The sequence below is a fragment of the Pleurodeles waltl genome, chromosome 5, assembly GCF_031143425.1.
Source record: "Pleurodeles waltl isolate 20211129_DDA chromosome 5, aPleWal1.hap1.20221129, whole genome shotgun sequence".
Classification (NCBI taxonomy): domain Eukaryota; kingdom Metazoa; phylum Chordata; class Amphibia; order Caudata; family Salamandridae; genus Pleurodeles; species Pleurodeles waltl.
The window spans coordinates 1,187,748,185-1,187,762,464 of record NC_090444.1 but is presented as its reverse complement, the minus strand read 5'-3'; the positions used below and the strand labels follow the sequence as shown (position 1 = coordinate 1,187,762,464).

Below are 14,280 nucleotides of genomic sequence, written 5' to 3'. Positions count from 1 at the left end.
AGAAGATGTTGACATTTTTTGGGGTTTTGAAGCCGTGTCACTGTGCTCCTCTGAAGTGCTGAACTTTGCCTGAAACCATACAAGAAGGCTTCCTTCCCTGTCCTTCAGGGTTTTAGAGGAGAAGGCGTGACACATCTTGCAGTACTTCACTTGATGTTTAGGGTACAGGCAGTCTTTATGAGGATTATCAATATGTAGCCTTTTCTTGCCACAGTATTTACAGGGACGACAAATACCTTTTTTACAATGATCTGACATCTTTTGGTTGTAGAAAAAAACGAGTTTTCACAGGAAAAAATGGAGCAGAGATCAGGGAGATTCCCTTCAAGCGACGTGCTGTAGAAAATCTGAGGGAAAGTCTCTCTCTTGGGAATATTCTAGTCAAGTTTGGTTCTTTTTTCGAAAGGACAGATAGGCTATTCAATTGATGGCTATTGGCAATGTAGCCTATGTGATTCTTACATACTGCTTTTCAAAGGTACCTGTAGGACTTCCACTTCGACAACAAGGAATGATTCAAGCATGTGAATCTATGAAAGATCCAGTACTGGATAATTTTCATTATTCTTTTAGTGTTAATAATTTGTTGCCACTATTTTGAAATAATTTGATGCAATGGAGTTATTTTATTAATCCTCATTTTGCTATCAAAGTCCTAAACGCCTTTTTTTCTACATTACCAATGTACTTGAATATTTCAGTAATGAATATACAGGTCCAACTTGCATAAGCATGTACAGTAAACGTAAACACCACAAACAGTAGTGAACCATAGACATTTTTTTTCATGTGCCTAAGTCAGTTTGCACCATGCTGTGTTTGATAATGCTAGATGGTTTGATCCACCAATAGCATGCAATGCATTGTAAAATCAAATATATTCGTAAATATATTATTAAAGTAGATACACATTTACTAGAATAGTTGTTGGCTGTGAATGACGTACAAATATAAATCATGGGCATTAACACTACTCTACACAGCCTTCACAAATCTAAACACATATTATACTAACATAATTAATTATATTTACCTTAAATTTCCCCACTGGGCAACCAATAGCTTCCTAGGTTGTGAAAGGGGAGGAAACAAAAAGGTTAGATTTATTCACCGTAACAGTATTTTTTTTTTTTTTTTAAACAAAGACCTTATTGTTGCTACATCAAAGAAAACATGTGTAAGTACATTAATGACCCTCAAACAACTGTGTGTACAGGTACCCTTACACTATGGTGATGGCATGTTCTTAAAGGGGGGATTGTCAGCTAGTCTTATTGCCTACTGCATGTCACCAGAGGCCAACTATTCCAGTAAGCGATTTATTTTTAACAAAAGAAGGCTTTCTGGGGTTATAGTATTGTTTTCCTTCACTACAACTAAGTGGACTTACACACATCACTTCAATTGTTTGTAAAAGGAAAAGTCATGACTGGGATGAATTATACCCGATGTCATGAATGATGTGTGAGAACTCTATTTTCAACCAACGACGAGTGATTCCCATTGGTCTGTTGAGTAGGAAAAACAAAAGACAAAATGGTAAAATGAAAAAAAAACAAAGAAAAACAATCAAAGTTGTCCTGACATAATTTTTAAAATATCATAAGAAAAGGAGTATGACTAACAGAAAAATAATGTATGCCAAACTATGTGGGTTAACTGTCGATGGCAAAACAAATACTCCTTTCTACATTTGGGTCTACTATGAATAACTGTATAAATGAACCAGCCTATAAATACAATAACACAGAGTAAATATGTATCAGGCTTAAAATACAAATAACCTAAAGGTTAAAAAAAATACTACCACTGTCTGGTCCACTTCCAGTTTTCATAACATCAGCTATATTTAGATTATTTTCTCAAACCATACAGCCTTACAAAAACATCTAAATATTTGTAGTTAGCTGCATTGATTATTAACTGTCTATCCGGAGATTGATTACGCACAACTTACTTTGACCTATTGTTTCATTTGTTAACGAAGAGTCATAAAAAGAATCTACCACAACATGCTCATGAAGCAAAACGTTCTCAGGGCCCACCCTTTGCCAGGGTCAACTTTCTGTTGCATTTGACGCATCTGGACTATTTGTTTTGGAACATAAGTGTTTAAACTGGGGGATAGGGAAGTCTAAGTGAGCCACTTGAGAAGGCACAAATAATAACTGAGAATGTCTGCCAGTGCCACCCTACTTCATATACTTTGCAACTTCTTGGCAACTATATTTGAGATGAATACAGGAGCTAGTGAGTTGGAGTGCAGGTATAGTGCTCACACAATTTAGATAAAGAAAGGAGCACGTCCATCAATTCCTTTTATTTTACAGCCCATGAACTGGGTTTGCACCCAAAGAGATGTTGTTGTTGCTTTCCAAAAGCTAGGCTGCCATGTTGTTTCTGCTGCCCTTTCATAGGGCCAAGGGGGGCCCACCTCATCTTTACTTTTCTCTCTGCCCTTTGCTCTCTATATCTATAATAACATTATTGATACCTAACTTGTTCACCTTCCTTTAATACAGGACGGATTCAAATACAGGTCTTCCATTCATCTAGGCTTTTCCAGTCTACAGCTATGTAGATCTTTTCAGAAAGCTATCCATTGACTTAATGACCTCTGCCAAATGGTCATGTCAGTGAAACATCATCATCAATATGTGGATACTCCATATGGAGCCAAGGTAAGCTTCTACTCTCTTTAAATTCCAAGCAAAACAGTTTTCCTACTAGGCTTGAGTTAGAACCGTACCGGTAGGGGGTGTATGATAGTATCCACGTGATCAAGAGTTCAAACAATAATTTTACAGTGTTTAGTTCCTAATTCAAATCCGAGCCAAACAATTTGATACAACCAAAGTAATCTCCCCTAACAGATGGAGATGTTGCACTTTGTAAAATACAAAAAATAAAAAATAATAAGTGTTCACCTGTAACAATACATCTTCTGTATTGGTATCTAGCTATGTTCTGTAGGTCATATGGGCTGAGGAGGATTGCCATAAAACTTTAAAAACATTTTAAGTGTAGCCATCTCATTAGGTTCTTCGGTTCTCTCTTGGCAATTATAATGCCACAATCATCTTAACCACCCACTGTATGACATCTTATTTTGGGAATCTAGAACTGGATGCTTTGATATTTAATTTCTGAATAGACGCTCTTCACAAGCTAAAAGGAAGATGATGTTGGGGTGAATATTTTGCCCCAATTGACACTGTCCTCTCTGGCAAAAGTCTTTAGCTTATAAATTAATATCAAGCAGGTGACACTTATTAATTGGAAAAAGCACTGATTAATGAGGTTTCACCCAACATATCTTAAAGACAGAATAACTAAATGGGTATCTGTTTTAGAGAAGTGCCCTTCACTCACAAACAAACCAGGATGTAACTGAACTGTGGTTCACTCTTTATAAGTGATAGTAGTTGCTTCACACATACTTCAGTGTAGCCCAGCACTAAACTTGCTTTCCTTTACCTTCCACTGACTGACTGAGAAACAAGCAGTAGTAATTTATCAAGACAACATTCTAACTTTCGCTCTCCTAGTGAATATTGACCTTTCTCCACAGAGATTGGAAATAGCTTCTTAAATCTGGATGTAGCAAACTGTCTATAAAAACCATCATCCAGTTCCCCTTATTGAAGGAATGTTTATGTAGAGTTAGGTGAGAAACCCTTCGCTCCAAAAAAAAACCCCAAAAAAACATCTAATTAATGGTCGAGCTGAAACAAGCCACCGAAATCTGGAATGACAATAGCGCAAGTCAATGTCTAATAAAAATAAAACAAACTGCAAGATTACGTGTGAAAACGATTCAGAGAGACAAGAACAGCTTATTTCACTACCTGCATCAACAAAGCACGCAATAAAAGATATAAAATCTCTCACATTTGGAATGTACGAGCCAACCTTGGTGCCCAAATCACCAACAATCCAGAACAACTTCTCCATTTGCATATCTCCTCTTTGCTGCTTTAATCTGTCTTCACATCATTCAAGCTTCTTCTTTCACTTCTCCAAACTGGAGACATCAGAGCTGATGAAACTGGCTGCAAAGAATAAAGCTTCAGACTCACCACTGGGGTCCCCTGCTCAGCCACCTGTTTCACACAATTCCTCCACTCTCTCAAAACAGACACAACCTGAATGTGATTTGTGCCAGACCTGTTGAAACATTCCATCATAAACCCCTTCTTTAAAAAACAAAAACTAACATCTTGTCAAAATACCATCTCTAACCTCTCATGTCCCAACAAGGTCAAGGACAGAGGTAACGAGACCAGTCCTACATTACACTGACAACATATTGACTACTCCAGTGATTCCCAACCTGTGGTCCAGGGACCCCTGGGGGTCCGCGAGAGCGTAGAAACGTAAAAAAATATTAACAAATATTGACAAATTAGGTCCCCAGCTTCCAGTAATGACTCAGCTGGGGGTCCATGGATTCCCATAATGATTCATTGGGGGTCCCCTGGGTTCCATTAATGTTAAAGTGGTGGTCCACAGAAATCAAAAGGTTGTGAACCACTGGACTACTCCATGTGTGCCAATTTGCTGTCAGTTAAACAATCTGCAGGACAATCTCCAATTAGCCAGGAACCTAGGAATAATATTTGACTCTGAACTTTTGATCTACTCTCTAAATTAATGCAGCAGGTGAAGGCACCAACTTTCAGCTCTCTATTCTTTGCAAACCCCTTCCACTTCTCCAAACTGATCACGAAGTATGGCTGATACCAGCCCTTGTGCTGGCATTACAGGATTACTACAACATAATCTTCACAGGCCCTGGGAGTGTGCAGCCCTACTAAAACTACAGAATAACCTCAGCACTTCGCTAAAATCTGAACCAGACTACAAAGTATTCAGGAAAGTCCTGAAGACTGAACTATCAAGACTACCTTTTCAACAGATCTCTTTACAAAGAACAGTAACAACATTGGGCAGGCAATATCAGTTCTTTTAGACCTCCGAAGTAGGTAACCATCAGGCTCACTTCATTGTTAATTTCCTGAAAGGGACTGATTACAGAGGATTGTTAGAAATGGGATCTCTAGTTGGCAGTAAGTCTACACCTTGTCCAAGTAGGGTCCCTCACTCTAATCAGGGTAAGGGGGAGACACAGCTCAGATAACCCATCCTCATCCCCTTGGTAGCTTGGCACTAGCAGTCAGGCTTATCTCAGAGGCAATGTTTAATGTATTTGTACAAACAGTAACACAGTGAGAACACCACAAAAGGATCCCCCACCAGTTTAGAAAAAAAGCCAATATGTATCTAAATCAAACAAGACCAAAATGACAAAAATCCAACATACTAAAGTAAAGATATCAAATGTTAAAGTAAAAAGAGTCTTAATCCATTAGAATCACTTGATGCATTGTTTTAGCACAAAGTACCTAAAATGCGTCAAAAATAAAGCCGCAGGGGTAAGCGTGCGTTGGAAAAGAAAGTGATGCGTTGATTCCTTACTCGCATGTGGGGCAGTGCGTCGATTCTTTCTACGCCAGATAAGCAGGAATTCCGAAAGCAAAGTCTAGTCCTTTCCAACTTAAGGAAGAAGCAGCAGCAGTAGACCAGCAAGCAAAGCAACAGGCAGAGTGGCAGGTCCTCCTCAGGCATCAAGCTTTTCTCCCTTGCAGAGGCTTGATCCAGAAGTAATTTGAAGTTGTGGGGTCAGCAGTACAATACTTATACTCATTTCTGCCTTTGAAGCATTCATACTTCAAAGGAAAGTCTTTGCAGTGCACAACACCGTGCCTCTTCCTTGCCCTGTCCCGACACCACTCTAGGGGATTGAAGACTGTATTGTGTGAGGTCAGGCACAGCCCTTTCAAGTGCGGGTGACAGCTCCTCCCTCCCACTCTAGCCCAGGAAGAGTCATCAGGATATTCAGGATACATCTCAGCTCCCTTTGTGTCACTGTCCATTGTGAATTCACAAACAGCCCAACTGTCAGTCTGACTCAGACGTGTATTCAGCAGCCAAGAAGAGTCACAGAATGGTTAAGCAAGAAAATGCCCATTTTCTAAAAGTGCCATTTACAAACAGACAATCTAAAAACTAACTTTACCAAAAAAGATACATTATTAAATTGTAAGTCAGAGACCCCCAAACTCCATATCTCTATCTGCCCCCAGAAGGAAACTGCACTTAAAAGATTTTTAAAAGCAACCCTCATGTTAACCTATGGGAGAGACAGGCCTTGCAATAGTGAAAACCGAATTTGGCAGTATTTCACTATCAGGACATGTAAAACACAAGGGTACATGTCCTACCTTTAAAATACACTGCACCCTGCCCATAGGGCTATCTAGGGCCTACCTAAGGGGTAATGTACATGTAGTAAAAGGGAAGGTTTAGACCTGGCAAGTGGTCTAACTGGCAGTAAAAAACCTAACACACACACTGCAATGGCAGGTCCGAGACCTGTTCACAAGGCTACTCGTGTGTGGCACAATCTGTGTTGCAGGCCCACTAGTAGCATTTGATTTACAGACCCTGGGCGCACATGGTGCAGAATACTAGGGACTTACTAATAAATCAAATATGCCAATCAGGAAAAAAACAATTACCAATGAAATTCAGACAGAGGGCACTTGCACTTTAGCACTGGTTATCAGTGGTAAAGTGCCGAGCGTATCAAAACCAACAGAAACAAATTACAGCACAGGATCCAAAAACAGGCAATCAGAAGCAAAATGTACAGGGAAACCATGCCAAGAGCTGCCAGGTCTAACAGGGATTTCCTCCAAATGACTACCCTCGCTGCCAATTTACCATATTCTAATCCTTCATCCGACTGCTATCTAAGGTCCAGCAGTGGAGTCTCCATTAAAAGAAAAATCACAAATTGCACTACTTTCGAGATTGCCTTTAAAATCCAGCTCTAAGCCACTAGCTATGAAACATCAGTGTGGGCAATGAAGATTTTACCATGGAAACCCAGTACAACTGTCTCAGAAAGTAATACTCAGCTACCTTGGCTTAAGTCCACCATACAGCAGGAACGTCATCTGTGCTGCTATTTCATTTCAGGAATATGAGAAAGGGCAAACTGGAAATATGAAACCAATGTCCCTGGCAGCTGGCTTACGTAACTACTCAAAAATATTAACAACAGCAGGAGAGATAAGCCAGCTACGTGCAAAATATTAGAGACCAGAATTCTGGCACTGCCCAAAAATCAAATTAAACTAAGTAATTAGCTGCAAACAGGATTTGCTGCATGTTCTTGATTATTAGAATGTGGATACTAGGTACATCGGCAAGGATTGAAAACTAAAATGTAAGGCGAGGGAACGGATAACAGGCAATGAAAATAAAGTGCTGCTTGTTAGATCACTATCTATTGACAATGCAGAGGGTTTTGGACTGACTATGGAACTTTCTATGCAGCCACTGGCCCTGATGCTGGAGTAGGAGCTGCAATTTCAAGTCCTGGTTACACATTTCTTTTTCACAGAATAAGAGCTAGAGGCCTAGATCGAGAGCATCACAAGAGCAGTTAGAATGGCTGCTTTGGTGACTCTTACAGGAGAGTGGTTTACATTTATTTATATATATGTGTTAATGTAGGTGAAGACACAACCTGCAATAGTTTAACAGTAAAATCTGCAAAAATGTAGGATCTATACTAGTTGCAAGTTTAAGATTATCATAAAGACACCACTTTTCATAAAAATTGTAAAGGCTCAAATTAAAATCTATGAAATCTGTGGATTTTTGTGCATAAAGAGAACGCTTAGCTAGCAGACCTATAGACATATGGTTAGATAATTTATATATCTATACTTTTAATAAACAAACCATCATCACCATCAACGTCTTGGGGTGCCCCTGCTTTGGAATGAGATCAGAGTCTGAACCAAAAAGCTAATGCAGCCTCTGCTGATAAGTGCAGCACAGCAGAGGCACTGCGTTGGACTGGGGGTGCATGACAACTGGTTGCGCTTTTGTAAATTTTCGTAGTGCAACATCGGTTGGGTTCAAACCAAAGCAGGTTAGTAATCCCACAATGGCATCAGCACCGGGTTCCCTTCGTGTGCCTGTGCAGTCAACACCAGCGCCAGTGTAGCAAGGACAGGTGTGGATCCGGGCCTGGAGTAGAAGTCTGTCCACGCTTGGTAATAGGTCTCTGGGGAACGGACTTCACTGACATAGACCGGCTGGTGGTAACGAGACTGTTACCTTGTGTTTCTGGGAACCCAAAAGCAGTCGAGAGGGCACTTGCAGCACCCCGAATACTTGCAGCATGGCCTCATTCAATTTCTCAATCTACTTTGAGGTCAAGGACAGGCTGGGAAATTTGGGGAGTGTCGAGACCGGCTGAATAATTGATTCCATGGCAAGAGACCTCAAAGGGGTGTCACTAACATAGTGACGCCTTTGCACCTTCTCTTCAGAGTGGTTGGATTGGATAGAGTTCCACTTTGCTTTCTTATGCTTGTGTGAAATGGCCTCAAAATCACGACAGGGTCCGTGTCTTGATTTGAGATGGAGACCAATGTGAAGGACGTGACTTCTTGTATTCTGCAACTCACAGGACTGTCACTGAGTGCACTGTGCATGACTTAGGAGTCATGGCCCAAGCACAGACACTAAAGACATATCACATAAGGATCTGTAACTGAAATCTGCTTTCTGGTGGGACTGACATATACACTCTTGCTTTCTCCGACCACAGAGACCTCATCTTACTCAGACTATAACCAGATTAATACTGTTCACTTTTTACCTGATTCTTTATGAATATCAGAACATATATAGAATACTTTGGCATTGAAAAAGCCCTAGGCCTGCACGCCATTAGGCGGTGAAACATGTTTTGGCATATTCAGGATTCACCAATAGCTTTCTGAGACTATAAAATGTAGCTTTATAAATAAGATTGATTGGAGACAAAACTGAACACAGTTCGAAACTGCCCACCTTAATCTTCAATTTGAAATCTGATTCCTGCTTTTGCGCCTGGTTTGATCAATGCTGTTTGAGGTCATTGTTCCCTAGCACACTGGTGAAATCATTTAGAAGTCATAGTAAAAACTAACAAAGTGGCGAACGGATCACTGGATCTGTTTCAGAAGGTGTGGAAAGAAAGGAACACACATCAGGGGTGGTGCTTATACACAGATCCACTCCATCACTTCTGCGCAGTATGGAAGCAGTGCGAAGGCGCACATCACCACCTTGTGGCACCAAGAGCGCAGCTGCAAAAAGTTTCTGGATCTAGTTTTACATCTAGGGGGTATTCTAAGGTGGGAAACCTGCAGTTAGGATTATCCATAAGAATAGAGATTTTACCATAGCCAAATGTGCATATATTGCTCCTTGTCTCAAGAAGTCCACTGATACTTCTTTAATAAGTTGCATAATCGAGTCTAAGGAATGGCATTAACCTACTCCTTGGGTAAATTATCAAATGTTGCTTTGATCAAGCCACTAGGGGGCAGTAACTTGTCTTGTTAACGTTATACCTTTTGGTATTTGGGCGAACCCACACTGACTTGGAAATTGCACCACTGTAGAAGAAACAGAGACAATCTAAACTAATCTGGTTCAGATTTAGGAGCGGGCTCCTACACTAATAACTTATTTCTTTTGAGGATAAACCCATTAACTTGCTTATGTGTGACCTTAAAAGTCAGGTATAAATTGTCACCACGACAGCAGAGCTAGTCAAGCCACTGTATGGTTGTTCAACACATGGGGCTATTTAAAACAAATGAAAACAAAGTAAGGAAATACATCTTTTGGGCCAATAGAATTTAAACAATTAAAGTTTTCACTTAAATTACATCCTAAATAGGGACTTTACCCTTAAAACTGGATTAACGTTTTTAGAGGAATGAAAAAAACATTACCAAACCGATTGGTTGAACAGAAGAAATCTTGAAGCTCTTTGCTCCCCAGTCCTTAAAACTGGAATACTTCCCCTTCTCGAGCACGTATTGTTCTCCAGTGAAGTCTGCATTTTCATAGGCTATCCATCTGCAAATAAAATAATACATTAGAACCCACAATTGACACCTTTGTGTTCAGGCACTGTTTACAGGGAGTGCAGAATTATTAGGCAAGTTGTATTTTTGAGGATTAATTTTATTATTGAACAACAACCATGTTCTCAATGAACCCAAAAAACTCATTAATATCAAAGCTGAATATTTTTGGAAGTAGTTTTTAGTTTGTTTTTAGTTTTAGCTATGTTAGGGGGATATCTGTGTGTGCAGGTGACTATTACTGTGCATAATTATTAGGCAACTTAACAAAAAAAAAATATATACCCATTTCAATTATTTATTATTACCAGTGAAACCAATATAACATCTCAACATTCACAAATATACATTTCTGACATTCAAAAACAAAACAAAAACAAATCAGTGACCAATATAGCCACCTTTCTTTGCAAGGACACTCAAAAGCCTGCCATCCATGGATTCTGTCAGTGTTTTGATCTGTTCACCATCAACATTGCGTGCAGCAGCAACCACAGCCTCCCAGACACTGTTCAGAGAAGTGTACTGTTTTCCCTCCTTGTAAATCTCACATTTGATGATGGACCACACTTTCTCAATGGGGTTCAGATCAGGTGAACAAGGAGGCCATGTCATTAGATTTCCTTCTTTTATACCCTTTCTTGCCAGCCACGCTGTGGAGTACTTGGACGCGTGTGATGGAGCATTGTCCTGCATGAAAATCATGTTTTTCTTGAAGGATGCAGACTTCTTCCTGTACCACTGCTTGAAGAAGGTGTCTTCCAGGAACTGGCAGTAGGACTGGGAGTTGAGCTTGACTCCATCCTCAACCCGAAAAGGCCCCACAAGCTCATCTTTGATGATACCAGCCCAAACCAGTACTCCACCTCCACCTTGCTGGCGTCTGAGTCGGACTGGAGCTCTCTGCCCTTTACCAATCCAGCCACGGGCCCATCCATCTGGCCCATCAAGACTCACTCTCATTTCATCAGTCCATAAAACCTTAGAAAAATCAGTCTTGAGATATTTCTTGGCCCAGTCTTGACGTTTCAGCTTGTGTGTCTTGTTCAGTGGTGGTCGTCTTTCAGCCTTTCTTACCTTGGCCATGTCTCTGAGTATTGCACACCTTGTGCTTTTGGGCACTCCAGTGATGTTGCAGCTCTGAAATATGGCCAAACTGGTGGCAAGTGGCATCGTGGCAGCTGCACGCTTGACTTTTCTCAGTTCATGGGCAGTTATTTTGCGCCTTGGTTTTTCCACACGCTTCTTGCGACCCTGTTGACTATTTTGAATGAAACGCTTGATTGTTCGATGATCACGCTTCAGAAGCTTTGCAATTTTAAGAGTGCTGCATCCCTCTGCAAGATATCTCACTATTTTTGACTTTTCTGAGCCTGTCAAGTCCTTCTTTTGACCCATTTTGCCAAAGGAAAGGAAGTTGCCTAATAATTATGCACACCTGATATAGGGTGTTGATGTCATTAGACCACACCCCTTCTCATTACAGAGATGCACATCACCTAATATGCTTAATTGGTAGTAGGCTTTCGAGCCTATACAGCTTGGAGTAGGACAACATGCATAAAGAGGATGATGTGGTCAAAATACTAATTTGCCTAATAATTCTGCACTCCCTGTATATCTCATTCCTCAACTGACATTCATAGGTTTTTTTTCAAAACGGTAAATGAATTGCTTCTGACAGTGAAATGAAACTATTAAAATAATCCGGGACGTGTTGGTGATACTCCATTATACCCATTTCATTGGCCCAACCCTTATACAATAACATATGGGGAGGTCATTTCATCCCCCTTCCGGTTCAAAGCTTCCCTCCAGTGTAGAGAAAAAATACAGTTCTCTTTACTCAGTCTTGCATCTTTAACATTAAGCAATTATAGGCATTCCACAATGTTTGTTGTTGGTGACGTCATTTGGACTCTCAGACTTATTGTGACACCATTTATCGGATGGCTCCTTTAAGCATTTCAGAGGCAGTCCTTAACATGCACGTTGATGCCACGAAATGCCACCGGTACCGGAAGTGACATCCCATTCGCAATCTGAGCCCCCTGTGACATCACAGGAAGTAACATTGTTTGATTTTTGACTTGATTATACCAGGGAGTGACGTTATGTGACCTTAATGACATCACAGTAATTGCCACTGTTTAAGTTAAAAACACGTAATGCACACAATTATATAATAATTAAACATCTACTAACACAACTCAAGGTTTATACAATATACCAACCCTTTTAAATGGGGTTCTCAAATGCTGGGAGCATCCCACAATTGTCATTTTTTCTGCATGAAAAAATATGAGTTTATTCAAAGTGGAAAGACTGGGAACCCAAATTATTTAAATCAGAAAATCATGATTTGTTGTTTTCTCCAGTGTTCTCCCAAGAATAAAATATACTGGTAAATAGCATAGAAACACGTAAAAAATCAATAGTGGTTTTATCCACCTGCATTAACTCAGGTAGACCTCATTTTGAGTGTGAGCTATATTAACACATGCATTATAACAGTTAATACATTTTCATTCTAATCACTTGCAAGGCAATATCCGCACGTGCAAACAATAAAGGTGACTTTTTTCATTCAAACACATCATTTAACATGTTTTCACAATTATAAAACTGGGCAGCACTTTGTTTAAATCGTATTTCGTTTTGTAACACATTCACTGGTGTGCACATTGCACTGCTGAATTACTTTAAAGTTTAATGTCCCAAGTGGAAGTGGGAGCTACAGCCGTGGCCTACACGCTGTAGGCGCGCGCAGTAACATGGAGGGATGGCAACTGACACTGTGCCTGCAGAATGGTATTAGTACTACTATGCTAACATTTTCCATTCAAACAGACATTTTCCATTTGCTTTCTTGAGAAAGTGTTGTTATTCTACACTACACATTCTCTCTTCCCTCCCAGACATTTCTCATTGTTGAGGTTTGAAATATAGGATCGTTTGGAAAAAATGGGACTTGGAAATAGACTAAATATGTTTGCGACTTGGCATGCATCTCAGGAGCAGGTCCAAAATTACAAACAACAAACTCAGAAATTGGCAACTTCCCAGTGCCTTGTGCAAGCCTTTGGTGGTCCTCACAGAGGGCACTCTGAGGACCACCAGTTATGCAGATCGGAACCAGGCACATCAATCTACCTCCAAAAGAAGGCTGAGTATGTTTCAAATATGTAGAGGCCGTTTTATCCAGATAGAACATGAGGCAGACCGTCCTACGACCATTAGACAGAATCCCAAGGGGATACGTTCACGCAATACATCTTCGCATTATCTGTAAGGTGCTTCAAAAGTACTTCTGCATGTGCTCTGCTGCAGGAACTCATGTCTCAGGTGGATTAGTTGGTCAATGAAGAACTATCTTCATTTTTAAGGTAAAGAAAGTGGAGGAAAAAGAAGATATGCCTTGTTAGCAGAGGCAGTGTAAAGAACAGACCGTGTACATTAGATGTCACAATTTGACCACGTGGCAAACAGCAACACACCGAAAATACTGTGACACATTATTAAACTTGACCGCGCAACGAAAAGACTTGATTATCTCATCTAATCGCTATAGCAAAAGTTTATCCATCTCAAGTTGCACGGTGATCCATTCCTTCACAGAAGATTTGGAAGCTTATCTAGAGCTTGGCAGAAAAGGTACTGTGTCAAAAAACGTGGCAGATGCCCGATATTACAAGTGTATTAAAGAAAATGGCCTATTAAAAACAGCAGATTGGACTTCTACGAAGTCTCGACGGACTAATATGTCCATCAAACTAAGAAAAAGGGCCCTACTCCATCCTATCAGGACGTAACTACAAATGTTTGCTTGAATTACACTTCTGAAACGTGTTCCATTTTCTCAACAGTCGTCTCTGTCCTCTGGGGCAGCTTGAGAAGAACCAGACTACACTGCACCATGCAAACAGGAAGCTACAGATTTCCGGAGCCCCTGGCGATGATACATCCTTCGCCGTATAACATGTTCCGAGCGGCACACATTCATCAGCTCGTTATTGCAAAGCCTCCGCCGCACAGAGTGCCCCTGCAGGCTAACAGCCGAAGGAGGCTCGTCATTCGCACACTCGGGTCCGTGTCAAATAAAGGGATCAGTACTCTATATGAGAAAAGGGTATTTCCATCCACAGGCTGGCGATGATTTACTGCATTTCTCGCCAATATATTTTGAAGCGGTGAATGTTCAGATAAAGGATACCCATTAAAGTTCTGCTTTTCTTGGACGTGCTTTACCACCACTTTGCTGAACGGCTGATCACAA

The 14,280-nt window shown here is 40.4% G+C and overlaps 1 protein-coding gene across 5 annotated transcripts in view; it reads right to left on the bottom strand.

The window, feature by feature from the left end:
- Positions 1-14,280, bottom strand: part of CRYBG1 (crystallin beta-gamma domain containing 1) — a 785,716-nt gene that overhangs the window by 101,030 nt on the left and 670,406 nt on the right. For all 5 annotated transcript variants that reach the window (XM_069235429.1, XM_069235430.1, XM_069235431.1 and 2 more), the window contains 2 exons: positions 9,870-9,996; positions 1,034-1,066 (listed from right to left, as the gene is read on the bottom strand). In XM_069235429.1, the coding sequence (XP_069091530.1) occupies positions 1,034-1,066; positions 9,870-9,996 (160 nt within the window). The remainder of the gene's footprint in view (positions 1-1,033; positions 1,067-9,869; positions 9,997-14,280) is intronic.